Source organism: Pantherophis guttatus, chromosome 1 (genome assembly GCF_059756535.1).
Source record: "Pantherophis guttatus breed Tessera chromosome 1, ASM5975653v1, whole genome shotgun sequence".
Taxonomy (NCBI): domain Eukaryota; kingdom Metazoa; phylum Chordata; class Lepidosauria; order Squamata; family Colubridae; genus Pantherophis; species Pantherophis guttatus.
This window is the reverse complement of record NC_142063.1, coordinates 321551350-321571783: the sequence shown is the minus strand read 5'-3', so window position 1 is coordinate 321571783 and position 20434 is coordinate 321551350. Positions and strand designations below refer to the sequence as shown.

The 20434-nt window shown below is 38.0% G+C and overlaps 1 protein-coding gene across 2 annotated transcripts; it reads left to right on the top strand.

The window, feature by feature from the left end:
- Positions 1-344: 344 nt before the first annotated feature.
- On the top strand, positions 345-20400 carry CIMIP2C (ciliary microtubule inner protein 2C). 2 transcript variants are annotated; one of them, XM_060693102.2, is made up of 4 exons: positions 345-668; positions 2574-2847; positions 7337-7449; positions 7556-11883. In XM_060693102.2, exons 1-4 carry the CDS (start codon positions 595-597, stop codon positions 7593-7595), a joined length of 501 nt encoding a protein of 166 aa, XP_060549085.2. In that variant the 5' UTR covers positions 345-594; the 3' UTR covers positions 7596-11883. The 2 variants fall into 2 exon arrangements, with proteins under 2 accessions (XP_060549085.2, XP_060549084.1); XM_060693101.2 differs by lacking the exon at positions 7556-11883 and adding an exon at positions 20086-20400 and having other exon boundaries at positions 346-668.
- Positions 20401-20434: the final 34 nt, after the last annotated feature.

Genomic DNA, 20434 nt, shown 5'->3' with positions numbered 1-20434 from the left:
TTTTAAACAACATTGTACAAGAGAGCACGCTTCCTGGAATTAATTGTGTCTTCTTCAATGAATCTGTTTTAAATTTGCAAGGTACGAGTGCAATAATTCTAGGGATTTTTTTTTTTTTAAAAGCCAAATAAAATGACCCAGGATTTCTTCCAGAGCAGGGGTGGGCAAACTGTGGCCCTTTTACAACCTGTGGACTTCAACTCCCAGAATTCCTGAGACAGCCAAGCTGTCTCAGGAATTCTGGGAGTTGAAGTCCACAGGTTGTAAAAGAGCCACATTTGCCCACCTCTGTTCTAGAGCAAAATTTCCTCCTGTTGCAGTTCTTTGTTTCAGACGTTCCATAATCCTTGCCCGCCGCATGGGAGCCACATTCCCGCTTTTTCCTAGTGGAAGGAGCGCGGGAGGAGGATGGACACCAGGCGAAGGGAGCGGCCTTCTGTGCAGCGGAGCCGGGGCCTCTTGGCTGCCATGGCGACTGGTTTGTGACTGCTTCGGCCTTCAGCAGACCGGCCCCCACCTCTCAATCCCCGGCTACGCTAGTTGTCAGTGTTCGTGACTGGGATCCGTCCCTCGCCGCTGAAAAGGATCGTCGCTATGGCCTCACGCAGCGCTGGGACCCTCCTCACTCAAAACAACGCGGTCTATGTGCCGCCGGGGCTCATGCCTGGGTGGGTGGCCTCGCAAATGTCCTTAGTTGAGGTGGGGACGGCGGGGGATTTGAGGAGGGGTCGGTCAGCAACGGGGTTTTAAGCCGGGTGGAGGTTGAGGCGCTGGGAACCAAAAAGAAGAGGAACGATTTGTGACCGAACTGTCCCGTCAGGAAAAGACGGCGACGTTCTATCTATTCTATACCTTTTCTGAAGACCTACGTTAATAGATGACATTTTATTTGTAAAAAAGCTGCTCCTTCTCCGGAAAAAAAAAAAAAAAGGATGTTGCAATGTGTTAGAAAGCATTTAAACCAGGGGTGGGCAACTGTGGCCCTTTTACAACCTGTGGACTTCAACTCCCAGAATTCCTGATACAGCCAAGCTGGCGCAGGGATTCTGGGAGTTGAAGTCCACAGGTTGTAAAAGGGCCACAGTTGCCCATCCCTGATTTAAACCAGTGTTTCTCAACCTTGGTAGCTTGAAGATGGGTGGACTCCAACTCCCAGAATCCCCCAGCCAGCAGCGCTGCTGGCTGGGAGATTCTGGGAGTTGAAGTCCACCCATCTTCAAGCTTCCAAGGTTGAGAAACACTAATTTAAACGAAAAGGGGATACACTATAATAGAACTGTTGGTATACAGTACCAAAAAAAGAGCAAAATATCGACAATTTCCTGCCATGATGCCTCACTTCTGATCCCACCTCTATAGAGCATATTATTATAATAATGTCCAGTCTGGAAATTATATTCCCATCCTCTATGTATCTACATCTTTCTTTGGTATATTACAAATGAATTTCCCAGTCCTTAATCCATTATTTTCAAACAGGTTTTTTTTTTGGTAACACAATGTTAAAGTGTTCCTATTTTATTGCTGAGCAACTCATTCTTCTAAGGAGAGCTGCTTGTGATGACTACCATCCAGGAAAACAGGAGCTCAAAATAGCATTGATATGTCTTTAAAATGCAAATGGTATACTGTATATGATGCTGAGAAGTCTTTTATTTGAAAGAAGGAATATGACAACAACTTTCAGGTGATCAGGAAAACTGTAGAAGAGATTATGGTTATTCCCTTTATAGCTCTTCTACCATCACTCAGCGACTGTTTAAGTGATATAAATGCTGTTCTCATTATTGTTATATTAATATAGTGATGGTTAGATGGTTCAAGAAGATGCTATAAATCACTTGTGGAGATCTTGCTTATATATATATATAGCTTACAAAAAGAAGACTAAATTTGAGTGTTATATCTATAATTAATTTCCTCCTCTTTGAAAAATTGCTCAGAAAAAAATCATGCAATTAACTTATTAAATGAACTGTTGAGATGGAGGTCACTTACTAGAAAGCATCAATATGAGAAAGCATAAAAACTGGTCTTTAATAATGTGTTGCATAGCAACAGTCATTTAGGAATAATGTTAAATGAGATTGTTTTCCCTTGTTCACAGGCTTAGTGAGGGTTGTAAATTGGGCAAAATAGCATCCTTACATCTTTTTAATATGGAATTTATGAAGTTGAAAAACTCAGACGCTGAATATTCAGAGGGGTGGGAAGAATAAAGTTAGAAAGACTGGAATTTTAAAATATGTTTTGCATAATAATTTCTGATTAGGAATATTTTACTTAAGCAATTAGAACTTAGTTTTTCAGTAGTGGTTCAAGTAAAATATATGGGTTCCCAGGAAAAGGTCTACATAGAGGAATATCTACATGAGGCATAGAAATAATATGTGACACTAGTCTAAGCTAGCCAAGAAACCATTATCTGCTTTAATTCTTCCTCTGCAAAAATAGATGTAATAATAATTGTTTGTTTTTGTGAAGATTATAATGTTTGCAAAATGCTGCAAATATTGAGTGTTACCAAGGTGAATAAATTAATGAGCCTAATTTGATTTCCTCTTTTTCTCTAGATACCGTGGCCATGTCCCTAATGTAGCTTTTTCCTTTGGTGACACCTATGGAAATACCACCATGAAATATTTTCAAGATTTCCGAAATGCCGCAATGGAAACCAGCTATAGTCCCTACAGCAAAGGGGGCCAATTCCCAACACTTTTCTCCCGTGACCCATCTCTTGTGATTGGGGAAAGGGAAAGAGGCTTGGATCGATGGCTACATACCCCTAATTACTCTCGTTACAATTTAGATATGAACCGCTCAGAAGAACTGCAAGAGTTCTACAAGGTAAAGCTGCTTTTCAAGACATATCCTCTCCCTCAGGGTCAATTATGCATAATGTGAAATTGTCTCTGAATTCAAAATGTCATATAGATAATCTCCATTAAACTAATTAGGGGTATTTCTTTATTGTCTAAGAGTAAACACTTGGTGGGAAAGGAGGAAAGGAATGCTTGTTAAAACTCTTGGATGCGTAATTCATGTATATGATGACATTTATGCTTTTTATGTGTGCATAAAATGATAAATGGGATCTTACACACTTGTATGCATGGAAACATTGTTCAGATAATTTGCCAGTTACATCCAAAATCTGAAAAACTAAAGGCAGTTAAATGAAGGATTTACTAAACCAGTTTAGGCAATCAGCAGAACCAGGTATTAACTTTATTCTGGTTAGTATAATTTCATTTTATTTGATGTAGGTATCCTATATATATATGCCCAGGCTAATATATTATGCATATATGAATGTTTTCCATTTTTTAAAACAACCCCCACCTACGCCCCCACAATCTGGTGATACTTAGAAGTGTTTTAATAGTCTTTTACAGTTCAATCTATGCCTGTTCTTCAGTATTTTAAGATCGATGGAAAAGAATCTACTAGGATACAAATAGCCTTTAAATTTTGGCTCTAGGACTGTTGGAATAAAGAAAGATTGGCTCCTTTATATTTTGAAAGTAGAAAATTCAATTTATATAATTAAAAAATAGAATTGACCAGTGTTTACTTTGTCCAATTCCCTCCCCCCAAACCCCCACCTTGACAAGCAGATCTTTTTAAGAGGACAGGTTTCAGCGAAAGAACATGGACAAATGATATATTCTGCAGCGAGACATGCAGGCAGGGACAAATTGTACCACATGTTCATGTGGATTGTGTTAATTAGTCCTGGGACAATTAGCTAAAGGAAAAACAAGGTTTAATAAGTGCAGAAGACAGGGTGATTTGGGATAATAGAAAATATAGAAAAAGACAATGATTCAGATGGGTAGACAAGAGTGATTGTTTATTGCCTGATTTCTTACAGCAGGCTATTGTATTAGTTCAGAAGTTACCAAATGTTCTGCCTTTAGGGAAGCTTTCTGCACTTTCTAGGCTGCTAGGAACTGCTGCAGTCTGCCATGAGAACTCCTGTGCTGTTTAAGCTATTTTTATGGAGCAAGAACCTGTTTCTTTGCATTCTCTTTTCCTTCATCAGTCACAAGAAAGCTTGTGTTTATTGAGAAAACTCAACAGAATCTTAGTCAACTTGCCAGCAATCAGTATTCTTAACAATCTTCATCTGGGTCATACCACTAGTTCAGTGGTGGGTTGCCCCTAGTTCGGACCGGTTCTATAGAACCGGTAGTAAAACCGGTGGGAGGCTCCGCCCACTGACCCTGATGTTATTAGAAGCTATCTGCACATGCGCAGAAGCTTCTGTGCATGTGCAGAAGCAAGGCGCATGCGCAAGTGAAGCGAGCACGTAATCCTGTTATAAACCGGTAGTAAAGGTAAGTAGAACCTACCCCTGCACTAGCTGAATCAATTGTTTGCCTGGCATTCTTTTTTTCACATTGCAACTGAGAAACTCATAAGGGAATTTCCATTCTAACTTTATGATCTTTTTATTATAAGACCATGCCCTGCGATTCTAGTTCCCAGTCTTTGTTATTTTTTTTTAATATACTTTATTAAGTTTCTACAAAAAATAAAATATAAAAAAACCCAAAGAAATTAAAAAAAAAATTAAAAAGGGAAAAAATAAGATACCAATCTTGAGCACAGTTGCGAGTGCAAAGCTGTGTGGGAAAAATAGTAGGGTTGCACATAAATAGGCTTGTCTGAATAGGTGTTGATAACTGCCTTTTTGAATACAGAAAGGTATGCCAAGGTAGATTTATTTTATTATTTATAATCAAATTATGTAGCCATTCATTTCACAAAAAGCAAGCAGAATACACAGATCCTGCTATGCTGAATTTAGTTCAATTTTTATTCCTTCATAAATAAGGGGAGAAGGGAGATTTCTTCTTATTCAATAGCCTGTGAATCCACAGCAGTTAAACAATCTATAAATAATTAAGAGTGGGATGTCAAAATTAATGGACTGAAAAGAAGCACCATTTGTTCAGACTTTTTTTCTTTTATTTGTCAGTGATTTTATAAAGTAATGACATTAAAACTTAAAATTTTTAAAAGCCCTTTCTCTTTACACATATTCTCTTTCTCTCTCTCTCTCTCTCTCTCTCTCTCTCTCTCTCTCTCTCTCTCTCTCTCTCTCTCTCTCCCTCTCTCCCTCTCTCCCTCCCTCTCTCCCCCCCCCTCTCTCTCTCTCTCTCTCACACACACACACACAAACACACACGGACAGACAGAAGGGGGAGGGAGACAAGGAAAAGAAAGGTTGCTTCAGGTAAAAATGCAGGACTATTGTGAATGTCATTGTCTGTCCTACTCAATAGTTTGAACCTCTCAGCTTTAGGAGCAAACTACAAATATTTTGTTTTGCACAACAGACAAATGGATTAGGTTACAGTGGCAGTGGGTAATTTTTAATTTAACATATTATGGGCGTTTGCAGTTTACTTTTATTATTTATTTCTTTGTTTATTTGATTTGTGTGCTGTCCATCTCATCTAGATGTTAGCATGTTGCATGAATGAGAGTGTTACATTAAACCATAATCTGTATGAACATGGCAATTGTTTTTTGTTAATCCAGATTTAGAATTTAGTATGATGTTTGATAGAATGGAATTTATTATTTATTTATTTATTTATTTATTAGTCCAATTTATATGCCGCCCTTCTCCGTAGACTCAGGGCGGCTTACAATGCATTATAGCAATAGCCTGCATACTTTTTTGTATATACCTGCTTATTAGGACTTTCGGCCCCCCCTAAGCGGTGTTGTTCTATACAAAGTTGGCTTATTGCCCCCACAATCCGGGTCCTCAATTTACCTACCTCGAAAGGGTGGAAGGCTGAGTCAACCTTGAGCCTGGTGAGATTTGAACTTGCACAAATTGCAGGCAGCTGGCAGCTAAGTGCTAGCACTTAACAGCACTTTAGTCCGCTGCACCACCGAGGCTCTAAATGGAATGGAATGGAATGGAACGGAATAGAGTAGAATAGAGTAGAGTAGAGTAGAGTAGAGTAGAGTAGAGTAGAGTAGAGTAGAGTAGAGTAGAGTAGAGTAGAGTAGAATAGAATAGAATAGAATAGAATAGAATAGAATAGAATAGAATAGAATAGAATAGAATAGAATTCTTTATTGGCCATGTGTGATTGGACACACAAGGAATTTGTCTTGGTGCATATTGAACCCATCATTGCATGAAAATGGCAATAATGAACCATTGGATTTTATTAATAAAGAAAATTTGGGATTTTTCTTTATTAATTTTGAGTGGAAAAACAACAGAATGTGGAGGGGAAGCCCTTTCACTGCAAGCCTTCCTCCCTTTTCTTACAAATCATAGCTTCCAAACTTGCTGCTTTCCCTTGTGGGTACATTCATAGGAGTGGCAAGTGTGTGTGTGTGGGGGCAAATAGCATTGCACCAACCTGATGCAAACTCCATCCTTTTTCTATATATGTACTGTGATGTTGCACAAACAGTTTATGGCATATTGCTGCTTTCATCATTTTGGCAAAGTGGTGGATCCTATGAATGTTTTGTTTATCTGTATGAAAAGATACATTTGTAGAAAGCAGACCAAAAAGGTCATTCATTTTCAGTTATTTTTTTAAGGTTAATAGAATTTTACAGATAGTTTTGCTCTTATATACATTTCTGGACATATCCTTTTCATATACAGACCACATTTCCAGATAATGCTAAGCCAGGATTTTTTAACAATATTTTCTTGAACATCTAATTCACACATACTGCAAAACCATACAGAGGTATAGGGAGGTAATTTGTACATTAAATTAAAATCAAATTTAAAAATATGCATATTGATGGAAAATTGACACCATTCTGGTGTTGGCTTGTTTCCAGTGCAGTTGGGTGGACTGGCCGAGAATAATGTTATAAGGAAAAATGTGCTAATGGAAAGGAGTACATTGGGAAAAGTGCACAAAGAAGAACAGTTTGTACAGAAATGGGCAACTCTGGCAAATGCACATAGATTTTTGTGTGGATTTGGAAGGGGAAAACATACATGAATGCAGACATTGTGCAAATTTTATACCAATGCAAATACATCTGGAAAAATGAGAATGAATTGAGCACAATTAGCAGTTTCACCCATCCCTGTTAAGTTTCAGCCCCACAGCAATCATGTAAAGAGGATAATTCAGTTCCTTGCTAAGGTGGTAGGCATCATGGATGAGCAGAGTTTTAAATGCTAGATTTCCTAGTGTGGATTCAGCACACTCACTCTTACATAACAGTAATGTGGATGATTTGGAAATCAAGTAAACACATGAAGTAAGTATTCTCAAAAGAACTCAGGTCTAGATACTGATGGCTCCTGACCCAATTTATTTTTAATTTGTAGCTTACTCAGATGCATCGTGAACATTACAGAGATAAGACAGGGACATTGCACCTGGTTCCATACTTTGTGCTGCCTATGAAGGAAAGAGACAAGTACCCTCATCCTCTTGATCTGTGAGTCTAGTGGGCAAAAACAGTGGAGTAGGGGGGGGAAATCAGGTATTATATTGAGACGATTTTATGGAAGTGTTCCAGAAACTCATCGATTTCCTTATTATAGGAGATTTATGAAGAGATTGGACAACCACGACATGGTATAGGCCGGTCTCCTGCTTGAGCAAGGGTTTGGACTAGAAGACCTCCAAGGTCCCTTCCAATGCTGTTATTCTGTTACAGGCTCGCAGTACTCAATTTATGACCACAGTTGGGACCAAAATTTCTTTTGCTAAGCAAGGTGATTGTTAAGTGAGTCATGCCATCAAAAATGCAGGCCTATTGCCAAGCACCCAGATTATGATCACAGGGCCATGGGAATGTTGCGATAGTTGTAAGTATGAGGACTGTAAATCCCTTTTTTCAGTGCCATTGTAACTTCGAACGAATGGTTCTACGTCAAAGATGACCTGTAACAAGCCTGAGTCTAAAATAATGTAAGGTGACATGGATCGTGTCAGTAAATCCCTTCTAAGACCCTCATGGTCATCTAAAATCCATCTGAAGTTCTGAGATTCATTAAAAAAGCAACAATTTCTTTGCATTTAGGCAGTGGGTTTATGCACAAGGTAGCACTTTACATTTTTCCTGCTATTTTTGTTCGGCCATCCATCGTGGAAAGAAACACATCAAAGAGTCAGTAGGATATCTAAAGACATTATTATCATTCCAACAGAGTCATTTTGGGTGTTTTTTCATCTTTGTTCAGACGAAATGTACATTTCTTTTTTCTACTGCAATGCTCTCTACATGGGGCTCCCCTTGAGGAGCACTCGGAAGCTCCAACTGGTGCAGAATGCAGCCGCGTGGGTACTTATGGGGGCGACATGGCACTCCTGCGCGAGCTGCATTGGCTTCCAGTGGTCTTCCGGGTGCGCTTCAAGGTATTGGTTCTCATCTTCAAAGCGCTCCATGGCTTAGGGCCCGGTTATTTATGAGACCATCTTCTGCCACCGATAACCTCCCACTGGCCAATACGCTCCCACAGAGAGGGTCTCCTCAGGGTGCCGTTGGTCAGGCAATGTCGGCTGGCAATCCCGCGGGGAAGAGCCTTCTCTGTGGGGGCACCCACCCTCTGGAATGAGCTACCCCCAGGGATACGACTGATCCCGGACCTCCGGACCTTCCGTCGGGCTCTGAAGACTTTTATTTCAGCAAGCCGGGCTGGGTTAAAAATCTTTCAATTGCTGGATTTTATGGGTAAGGGGTTTTAAATTGGGAGAAGCCAATATAAATTTAATTTTGTTTTTATAGTATTTTAATGTTTATATTGTATGTTTTTTAATTTTGGCTGTTCACTGCCCCGAGTCCTTCGGGAGAGGGGGCGGTATAAAAATTTTAAAAAATAAATAAATAAAATAAATAAATTTATTATCCCATTCCTCATAGTTCTTTAAAAAGATACATCTCAAATGTATTCATTCAACTCTGGAAGTTTCTCTGTTTCCAGAAAAGATTCTCTTTGCCCTCAAATCTCAAGGAAGAGTTGGAGGGAAGGGAGGGAATTGGCTGTCCTAATACTTTATTTATTTATTTATTTTATTTTATTTTATATTGGATTTCTATACCGCCCTTCTCCCTAAGGACTCAGGGCGGTGTACAGCCAGATTAAAAAAACATGCAGAACAAATATTAAAAACAATTAAAAGATATATAAATTTGGCCCAATTAAAACTCATTTACCAATTAAAAACGTTTAATACAGTGTATTATCTAATCAAAATAAACTATAAAGCCCCATAAAGGTAATCCTCAACTTTCAACCATTCGTTTAACGACTATTCAAAGTTACAACCCCACTGAAAAAAATGACTGAGCTCAATGACTGAGCTTCACACTTATGACTTTCACAGTATCCCCATGTTACATGAACAAAATTTGCTGCTTGGCAATGGGCATGTATTTACAACTCTGGCAGCACCCCAGGGTCATGTGATCACCATTTGCAACCTTCCCAGCTGACTTCTGACAAGCAAAATCAATGGAGGAAGACAGATTTGCTTAATGACTATGTGATTCACTTAACAACCCCAGGGATTTGCTTAACAATCATGGCAAAAAAGATCACAAAACTGGGCATGACTCAACAACCATCTTGCTTAGCAATGGAAAATCGAGGGCCACCTGTATTTGCTTTGATCCCATATATATATTGGGAATATACTGTATTTTCTTGAACGAATGCCCTACTATACTTGCTTAAAGGCATTTATTGGATCTATTTTCTAGTATTTGCAAAATACCCCCACCCCCCCCTTAAAAACAAATTTGTCTTAAAATTTGCAATAACTATTGCTGGAAATTCAATTACATATTGAATCATGTACGTATATGCATATGTATTGCTTGTAAATTCTGTATTTTAATTGAATTGTTTAAATCTACTGTAAATGTATCTACTGATCTGTTCTGTTTACCTCTCTGCACTCTGTTTTGGGTGTTTGTTGGGGCTACAAATACTAAGTTCAGATGAGCTAAGATTTCTGGCCTGTGATATGCAAAACATATTATTGGTATGTTTTATGGCATGAGTCCTGGGTACCCAAGGAATTGCTTTACGTTGCTGGGACTAACACCCCCACCTCCCATTTCAAGGAAAAGGGTTCTGTTGGCCAAAGAATTTTGGCTGGCATGATCCAGATGAAGAGCCTTTTCTGCCCTCTGGAATATTCTCTCCTCAGAGGTGAGGTCTGCCTCTACACTCTTGGCCTTCCAGAAGAGCCTAAAAACTTGGCTCTGCTGCTTGGCCTGGGGCCCTGATAGGGACCTGTTGAAGGTGGAAGATTCTCACCTCTAGGCTGCCCATCATCTTTGTTCTTTTAATTCCAGTTTTGCTTTTTAGCACTTTTTAAGTTTTTATTATACTGTAACTCTCCCAGAGTCGCTATATTAGAAAGATGGGAAGCATAGAAAATTAATAAATAAATAAAAATGAATAAATGCGGGAGATGGCCTTTTAAAAAATTTGATAAATAAATAAACATTTTTAATTTGAAAATTGTATTCTGACCATATCATAGTGTTCAAATGATGTTACAACTATTCTGGTTCAATGATGTTATAGTTATAGGCAGTTCTCATATAGGGACTGCCTCATTGAGTAGCAATTCACAGCTATAACCGTGCTGAAAAAGTAATTTATGATGAATCCTCGCATTTAAAACCTTTACAGGTCAGTAAAACAAAGGAAAGTTGAAGTATGATTATAAGCACAGTCATAGTTTCACTTAGCAACTGCTCTGCTTAGCAACCGAGTTACTGGTGCCAACAGTGGTTGCTAAACTGTTACCTGTATGCTGGAAGTGTTCTGGGCTCAGAGCAAAAGGGATTTTAAGTTTGAATATTTTTGCACGCCTCTAATTATGTATACTTCGTTACAGATAGTTCTTGGTGTATGTCCCATTTATTCAGCAACCGCTCAAAATTATGGAAGCACTGAAAAAAATGGACACTTGATTGTTTCCCAAAGTTCCCAACGCAGTCCCCCTGTGCTCATGTGATTGCAATCTGGGCACAAGGGAATCTGGCTTGCAATTACAATGTTGTAGAGAGGCCTGATCCCCATTTGCAATTATGCTGATTAGAATACATTTAAAATGACAATAAAGTTCTATCCTATTCCTATTCCTATTCCTATTCCTATTCATTCTACCTTTCCTGCTACCTTCCCACAAGTAAAGTCAATGGGGAAGCTGGCAGAGAAGGTCACAAATCACTCTGCTAAATTGCTTTGGCCCACAGTACCTGTGCTCAGCCTTTGCTGGGTCTCCCAGCCCTCCCCAGCCCCCCTCAATTCATGTACGGTTTGCATTGGGTCTCCCAGGGCCTCTCCCATCCCCTATCATTACCCTACCCTCCTTGCCTGAGAACTCCTGCTTCTCACTTAATGACCTGCACATTTTGGGATTTAAAAGTAACCTGGATTGTAGTCATGTGATATTATGCTTTATTACCACATTGCTTGATGACTAGCAAACTCCCAGGGCCAATTGTCGTAGTAACCTAAGGACTACCTGTAATGAAATTATCTGCTTTTATAATTGGACATACACTACCTTTCTCTGTGTAACTGATCTTGATCCAAGTCTAAAAATATAAATATTCCTTGAGTTAATGTCCATGGTTTTCCAATCCATATGGTATTATGCTATATTGTGTTGCTTTAATTAAGGTCCTTAATCACATCTGAATTCTTACTTCCATTTGTTAGTGTTGCTTTGTGACAAATGGTTTTATGATGTTATGTTCTGAAAAATCATGTAAGTAAAGTTGTATATAACCTGAAAACTGATTCATGTCATTTAAAAGAATTACAAAAGTGTTTGTAAATTACCTTGGTTCTCTTTCTATTGTTTGTTTCTTCAAATTACCTTGAATAAAATGTATCAAGCTTTAGCTGTTACATTTCAATTTCCAATATATAATTTCCTAGGAAAGTTAGCTGGGAATGTGGAATGCACAGTAATTATGTATCACCTATGCAGTGTCCTATCTCCTGCATAGTCGGTGAAGCCTTCTAACTTCAATGTTCATCACCAATGTTCCTTCCAGATAGTATCTATATTCGAAGGTTGGGTGAACATATGTTAAGTGGATAGTGTATTAACCCTTGCCTTCCAACTATATATAGTAGAATATTATTTTATTTGACTTGATTTGATCTCACACCATTTATGCAATGTAAAGAATGAATTTCAAGAGCAGATTCTAGTGATGCATAATGCCTCCTGAATATTATGAAAAATGCCTAAAGTTTTTAAAAGTAAACGTCTGCAGTGAACGCAAGTCTGCAACTTTATTGTCTATTCTCTTTAATTGTCTTTGGGATTTTGTAAGCTACCCAAACTCTAAGGGAACGAGTGGCTATAACAAATCTAATTAATTAAATTAATCAAATTAATACCTGTTCCCATAATCCACTTAACTGGTCAAAGAGGGGGCTAATGCTACTGCAGAAACATGCAATGAATCAGTTGACCACTTTCATATATCTAGTCCTCCAAGAAAAGTACTGGAAAGAAAAAGCAAACCATTTACATGACAGAATTGTCAAGGCCTGACAGCACAAAATGTGTCTCCCAAATGCTGATTAGCTGCATGCCTACTGATGCCTGGCTGTCCAATAAGGTGTAATTGTAATCAGAAAGCCTTGCTAGGGCTGCATTTGTGCAAAGGTTCTGGGTATACACGACGTATCTTGGAGTAAGTTAGAATCATTATTAAGGTTTGCCTAGGTTATTGGTTAAGCGTGTTGTAGGCCACCTCTTACGTTCCAGCTCCTTCATGTGTCTGTCAGGCATCTGGTTGTCTGTATTACAAAGTGCCTGATTTGCATTTGCTATATGTTGCATTTTTTATATGTTAGGTGAAAAAAGGAGTACTCTGTTGAGAGATTAATTATTTATACAGGCTATAGATGGCATCTAAGAGAGAAAGAATATAAACATAAACTCTTTAATAGCAATACAAGTAGCATCTAGACTTGTATACCACTTCATAGTGTTTTACAGCACACTTTGAGCAATTTACAGAATCGGCATATTGCCCCCAACAATCTGGATCCTCATTTTACTGACCTTGGAAAGATGGAAGGCTGAGTCAACCTTGAGCCAGTCAGGATTGAACTCCTGGCAGTGGGCAGAGTCAACCTGCTACACTGCATTCTAACCACTGCGCCACCAGGACTCCTTTAATGCATTGTAGTGGTCATCCAGAATTTTGAAGTCCAGATTTCATAGCCCTAAGGTCTAAGCTGGGTATCTGCAGTTTTATAATGGTGAGAGTATCTTAAACTGATGGAAGATAGTACATATAAATAGGAAATTCAGCAAACTTAATATTTCTATGATTTAATCTTAACGTTTTACCATATTGCTATAAAAATCAGAAACCCTGCTGGAAAAAAAATATTAGTAACTCTTCTCTGAGTTTTCACTGCTGAAACAGGCATCATGGTGTGGGTATAGGAAAAGTTCATCCACTTCAGCAGACCTATTTCTGCTTTTAATACACCTCCTCAGTTTGTATCTTTCTAAATAATGAATCCAGCATTGCCTGTTGGCCTGTCATTCCAAAGCAATCTGTTTTGTTATTCCTCCCCAAGGCACACAAGCATTAATCACGATTGATCAATCCCCTGGAGCACTTTTCTAGGGCATGTTGCTCTGCCACAGATTGTACTTACTTTTATGGCTTTGTGTATTGGCAGGAAATAAGATGTATTTTTGTCCTGCATGCTTTACAGAGGGTAGGATTTCTGTTCCTGCCGTAACTAATACTTGGTGCCGTGGTGGGACTGTAGTTCTATTGCTTTGGGATGACAGGATGGTGAAACAAGATTGCAGACCAGATGTTGGAAACCTTCAGAAGCCCTAGACGACAGGCGAGGTAATTCAATTACTGAATTAAAGTAACTGGGTGGGTAGAAAAATAGAATTAAATTGTTTACCTTAAAATGTTGGATTGTTCAGTGCAATCCTTGCTCAGTAGGCAGAAAATTCATCAGTTCCCTCCGTTTTTAATTCATGTATTTGCTATTACTATGCTGTGTAATAGCTTGAATACTTTAAAGATGCAATAAACAAATTATGGTGAGGATAAGATTCTATTACAATTCTGCACCCTGATAACTCTAAGCCAGTAGTTTCCGATCTGTGGTCTGTGATGCCTGAAGGTTTAGCAAGTGGCACAAAGCTTTTGGCACAAAATTTTCTTTTAAAGAATTGCCAAGTTCTGTGAAAGTTTTAATAATGTTGTTGAAAATATCAGGAGATTTTGAGTTACCTTGCAAATTTTATTTTTTATTTTTTTATTTACTTTTAGGATTTTATATATGCCACCCAGGATAGTCACTTATGCTATGATACCAGCAGGTTCCACCTTGCTAATTCTGGCTTTCATGGTCCATCAGAGTTTGCAATTAAGATGTAATGAAAATGTTGGGTCTTCTGTTCTAGGTACCATCAAGTTTCAGAGTTTACATGCAATACATGCAACCATTAAGTGAAGCATTGCCCATGCTGCTTGGAAGTTTTTCAGAGTCCTTTGATTGGCCCCTGGAAAAACAGATAGCTTGCTGATCTAGTAAAATTTTTCTTATGAACCTAGGGACAATGAATGGAGTCACAGTTGGTAGGCTGTTGAATTTTGCACATGATTCTAGAAAATAGATTTACCCTGATTTGGACAAATGGCAGTTGTCCCAAAGGAGCTTTTTCAAGAGGCAACTGGACTTTCTGGTTTTTCTTTGATTGGGCATCTCCCTTCTTGTCCACATTACAAATGACACCATTCAACAACATTTTGGTGTGGCACCAATTATAGAGAAGATGAGAGAAGGCCAACTCCATTGGTATGGACATGTCCTGAGAGCAGCACCTTCCACCATTGCCAAGACTGCCTACCAACTAGAAGTTAATGGCTGGTGACCTCGTGGGCGCCCAAAATAGAGATGGCAAGACACCATCAACAAAGATATGCAAGCCGTGGGCCTGCACTCTCGAGACACAGCTGACCATGCAAAGTGGCATTCAATGTTCTGAAAAGCGGACCTAGGTAGCTAGGAAGAAGAAGAAGAACTGGACTTTCTGGTTTTTCTTTGAAGACATTTCACTTCTCATCCAAGAAGCTCTGCAGAGCTGAAGAAGCTTCTTGGATGAGAAGTGAAATGTCTTCAAAGAAAAAACAGAAAGTCCAATTTGCCTCTTGGGGAAATAAAGCACCTTTGGGACAACCATGACCTGGATGACTGAGAATCTCCATAGACACAACTGGCAGTTATATACCTTATCTATTCATCTATGGAGATTCTCAATCATCCAGGTCATGATCATCCCAAAGATGCTTTTCCAAAAGGCAACCGGACTTTCTTGGATTTTTTCCTTGAAAATGTTTCGCTTCTCATCCAAGAAGCTTCTTCAGTTCTCAGTTCTTCAGTTCAGTTCAGAACTGAAGAAGTTTCTTGGGTGAGAAGTGAAACATTTTCAAGGAATAAACGAAGTCCAGTTGCCTTTTGGAAAAGCACTTTTGGGACCTTATCTATTCCTAACCCTGCTGGCTGACATCATGCCAGCTGAGAAAGTTGTTTTACCAACTGAGATGTCTACCACAAACCTTTCCTGAGTTGTTGGATGATGCCCAGGTATGCCCAGTTTAACTTTCCTTGATATTACTTGCAACTGGGAGTTTGCTCACAGTTATCAAAGTTGGGACACTCTTCTAGCAAATCAAAATTTTCTTTTTCAATTATCTCTTCTAGAGTGCTTTCTGAATTCATTTGTATAAATCTTCTACAGGTACTTGACTAGGCTTTTGCATAGAAGCATAACTGAGAATCATGCAGTTCTTCATTTTACATATTTATAATGATGTATTTCTTTTGATACACTTGAAGAAATAGAAAGTGAGCATAAATCAAACTGTTCACTTTCTCATACTTCATGAGTGCCCTCTGCTGGTACAATGTGGTAGTTCCTATTATCCAGTTGGAAAAATGAAATCCGATTGAACAGCTTTGAGGTAAGTGAAAAAAGACATCAATGCACACTAACATGTCCCTAATGGACTCATATTCTGTGTTAATATGAATTTTAATCTAAGGATAAGAAGCTTTTATATATATATATATATAATTTGATTTATATGCCGCCCTTCTCCGGAGACTCAGGTCGGCTTGCAATGCGTTAAGCAATAGACTTCATACTTTTGTATATTTTATACAAACTCAGCTTATTGCCCCCACAAACTGGGTACTCATTTCACCTACCTTAGAAATGATGGAAGGCTGAGTCAACCTTGAGCCTTGGAGAGATTCGAACCAGCAGTAATTGCAGGCAGCTGTGTTAATAACAGGGTGCTTAGACCACTGTACCATCAAGGCTCTAGGATAAGAAGCTTTGAGTTGTAGCTCAAAGCTATATACATATTCTTTATGTATATAGATGACATATAGAATAAGCAAAGGATAAACAACTGTATTCATAAAATTGTTAACATTTAGATACATAATTAAGTGATAGGGCATGAACTTTAATGACAGTATTCTTAGTTTTATTCAGGTATATCCAATTAGTAGTTTTGTGTAGGTGATGGCAAGTGAATATGCTCCCCAAATGTGTGTCATAGTGGATGTTGTCAGAATTTAAATAACTTTTGCCAGAAGATAATCTGGTAAGCACCATTTACTAGAAGGTAATGGCAAGGATGTTCCTTTCCAATGCTTCATTTTCCTGGAAAATACTCTCCTACAAAACTTAGCTTATTTTACTCTTTTTTTTTTTTTTTTTTTTTGCTTAGGAGTATAACTGGTCTAGGTTGTAACATGTCATTTTTATTTTCTAAGAATATTGATGGAACCCAGTACTATTCTAAGAAATAAAAGATCATATTGCAGGTTGGCATTTTATAGCAGGTTTATTACTTTTTTAAAAATGAAACAATTTCCCATAGTCTGACCTTGTGTGATTTATGCACAGATGGAGTCAGTTGGGGGAATGCAAGTAATTGAAAATGAAAAGAAAGAACAGAGCACCAAATTGCACTTCTAATTACATTTAAATGAAGTTACATTTAATATGTTTTGACTACCTCTAATGCCAAAAATCGGAGGGTTCATGTCTCTTTATATAAAGTATTGTAGGCACTTCTGTAAATTGTAAGATATGATAGAGAAACTTGAAAATTTATGTTCACTTGCACTGAAATACATTATCAAAGTTCAAAGACACATGAGAGGCAGAGGCAGAATAGAACCCAAACAAGTTCCTTAACTGTAATAAAAACATTTATCACGAATAATCATGCCCCAAAGAAAAATTCCTTGTGTGTCCAATCACATTTGGCCAATAAAGAATTCTATTCTCTATTCTATTAAGCAATGAAGAAATGTGATCTTTATATATCTTACTAAAAACAAATACATTAATGTTAGTGTCTTTAGAGTAAAGTTATTTTGCTAACTCTGCTTCATACTCATCCATTCAGTTGATGGTAGGATGACACGATGGATGAATAATTTTAAAACTTACTATATCTTACTATACAATCTTACTATCTTACTATACAATCTTACTATACAATCTTGTTATTTTGGGTATTTCATCCATATAGAAATGTGATTATGTTTCTTATGATTATTACAAAACTGAAGTAAAATAATATATTTTTTTCTATTTTATAGTCACAATATCTAATTAAAAAAGTTTAAAAAGCTGATTATATTTGTACCTTTCTTTCACAGATGCCTGCATCTTTTTCTTCATTTTCATTTTTTTTTTTGCAAAATTTCTCTGTTAACCTGTAATATTCATATTTGAAACAGATCAGATATATTTGAAATTTTGAAAGAGAAAATGAGGAATGTGTGTAGTAGTATAATTCTCTTTCCTTTCAAATTTTATCTCTGAATCTGGATTATTCATCTCTGAAGCAAATTCATAAAATGTATTTATGTCTCACGTGGCCAGCAGAATATACAAATAGTGAGAGTTTAAAAGAATCTAAAAGAAGGAATAGAAGCATTAGATGGGTGTAGGGCACGGGTATCAAACTTGCCGCATCACATTGCCATCACATGACTTTTGCATCATTTTCCCCTTCATGGAGCTGGGGTAGGCGTGGCCTGCACGTGATGCATCCGGCCTGCTGGCCGCCAGTTTTACACCCCTAGTTTAGGGGAATATAAACGGTGGAATATCTATATCAAGTTACAGGGCATTCTAATACGGCAGGCTAGATGTTCATTAAATCTAGTTTATAAAGTTGAATCACAATGTCAGGTAATTAACTGATGAATTGTAAACACTGCTAAAAAACCTGACAATAGTGTAAATTGTAGCAGGGTTGGTATCCTGTGTGCCCTGGCCATTTATATAGTAATGGTGAGATTGGTCTAATACAACTTTCTTAGTAATGCAGGCATTGGAGAACATGCTCTGTTTCTCTATGTCCAGAGTCACAGGACATTGTCTCTCCAAGGAAGGAATCTTCGGGTATTGGCCTTCTAGGACAGCTATGGGAAGGTCATCACATTGTGGCAGAATTTCTTTGTTTAGGTATTTTGAGTATAATCCTGCAGTATGCTTGCTTTACCAGCAGAGATGGAAGCATGAAGATAACAGGTTTTCATCAACTCTTGTGATCCGTAAATAAATCCATAAAAATAAATAATTAAATGGGTCAAACTGGACCAATTAAATTGATCAAATTGTTTTCTTCAGCCTAAGAGACCAATTATAAATAACATGTTGACCATGTTCACGTTAGGGGTTTGTTGTGTAGTAGAAACACACAAAACAGTTGACCCATCCCAGAAGGTTAGTTCCAAACAGGCTCAGCCTTGGAAAAATGAATTTATCCAAGCAGGCATGTTGTAGTAACATCTAAACCAAAGCAATTGAACCATTTTGCATACCTAGTTCTCTAAGAAAAACATCTGGAGATAAAGGGTAGCTGAAAATCTATGTTCTCTGTTACCAAAGCCATTATATGGAACATATTTCCTCAGTAATGATCACCATGTGTATTTTATTATTGGTCCGTGTGGAAGAAGACAATTTTGATGATTGATAGATAGGAGAGAGAGAGAGAGAGAGAGAGAGAGAGAGAGAGAGATGATACACACACACAGACACACACACACAGAAAAATAGCAAAGTAGAAGGTGCAGGGAAAAAAAGAAAAAAAGGAAAATTTTGCAGTCTCCTTGCAAGGAGCAGTTGTCTGGAACACTTATGGGTGATCTCAAGACCTCTTGTCAGGAGAGGAATTATAGAAGCTCACTGGCTCTTCATTCTGCAATGGATGTCACCCCACTCTTTTGTGGAACCATCTTCGGTCTGCCATTTCTTTCTCCGGAAGTCTGGAAGAGATGATTTCTTGAGGCCTTGCCAGGATTCTTACGGTCTCATTGGATACTGATACTTCCTAGACTAAGTAACTGGGTACTTTATATTCACACACACAAGCAATTTTTAACCAATTCAGATTATTATGTGTGCTGCTGGAATGTCTAGTGAGATTTGGGTTAAGAGCGCTCTTAGAATAAATAAATTTCATAACATGGGAACTATTCTATAAATGGTTAAATGACAGATATTGCGGTTAGAGGAGTGGAATTAGGTGAAATATAGTTTACATGAGAAAGAAAAACAGATGAGTAAATTTTTGTTGATGGTTATATAATTGATACTATAATGGAAGATAATATATGTTATAATGTGATTGATGTTATTGCATATTTGTTTATATATTGTCGCATATTTGTTTATAAATACATATATACCATTATAATGATGATGATGTTTGTATGTTAACACCTTGGACACCTAGAGAGCACACTGCTCACCACAGAAAGGAAATGTATGATATAAAATAATAAAAACATTTATTTTAAAAAAAGAATAAATAAATCTTTTCAGTTCAGGTGAACTCCAACCAGAACCCCTTTTCAGACTGGGATCTTCATTTCCTCGTGGTTCCTCCCCCAAAATTCTTCAACTAGGATTCTGTTACATTCATGTTGTATTTTCTGGGGTCGGTCACCAGTGATATAACCATGTCTCCATTGTGTGCTTGTTCTTCTCACCCCCTTTCCTTTAGCCCACCACTGAGTGCCAAAGCAATGTGGCACCTCAATCGCATCTCGCCAGAGAATCTACGGACATATCAGACTTTCCCCTCAGGAAAGAGAGTGAGTTCACAGGAGAGAGCAGTCCGAGACAGCTTTTTTGAGTTCAGAGCCTGAGTGAAGAATGCTGCCATTCCTGTACAGCCATTGAGAGGAAAGTCAGAGCTTGGGAGTAAAAAAAGTTTGAAGAATGGGAAATCATAAAGTTGATTTTCTTCACCACGCCTTGTTGCCTAGGAATACTTGTGTTATACAATATTCCATAAAAACTGAAGTACTGGAGGTGATCAGCTGTTAACCTGTATCATATATTATTCATTC

What these genes read in the sequence shown, in the direction of transcription:
- CIMIP2C (XM_060693101.2), top strand. Translation starts at nt 595, where the DNA reads ATGGCCTCACGCAGCGCTGGGACCCTCCTCACTCAAAACAACGCGGTC. An exon ending in CCGCCGGGGCTCATGCCTGG is followed by an intron (nt 669 to 2,573) that starts GTGGGTGGCCTC and finishes CTTTTTCTCTAG; the next exon opens with ATACCGTGGCCATGTCCCTA. An exon ending in TACCCTCATCCTCTTGATCT is followed by an intron (nt 7,450 to 20,085) that starts GTGAGTCTAGTG and finishes CCTTTCCTTTAG; the next exon opens with CCCACCACTGAGTGCCAAAG.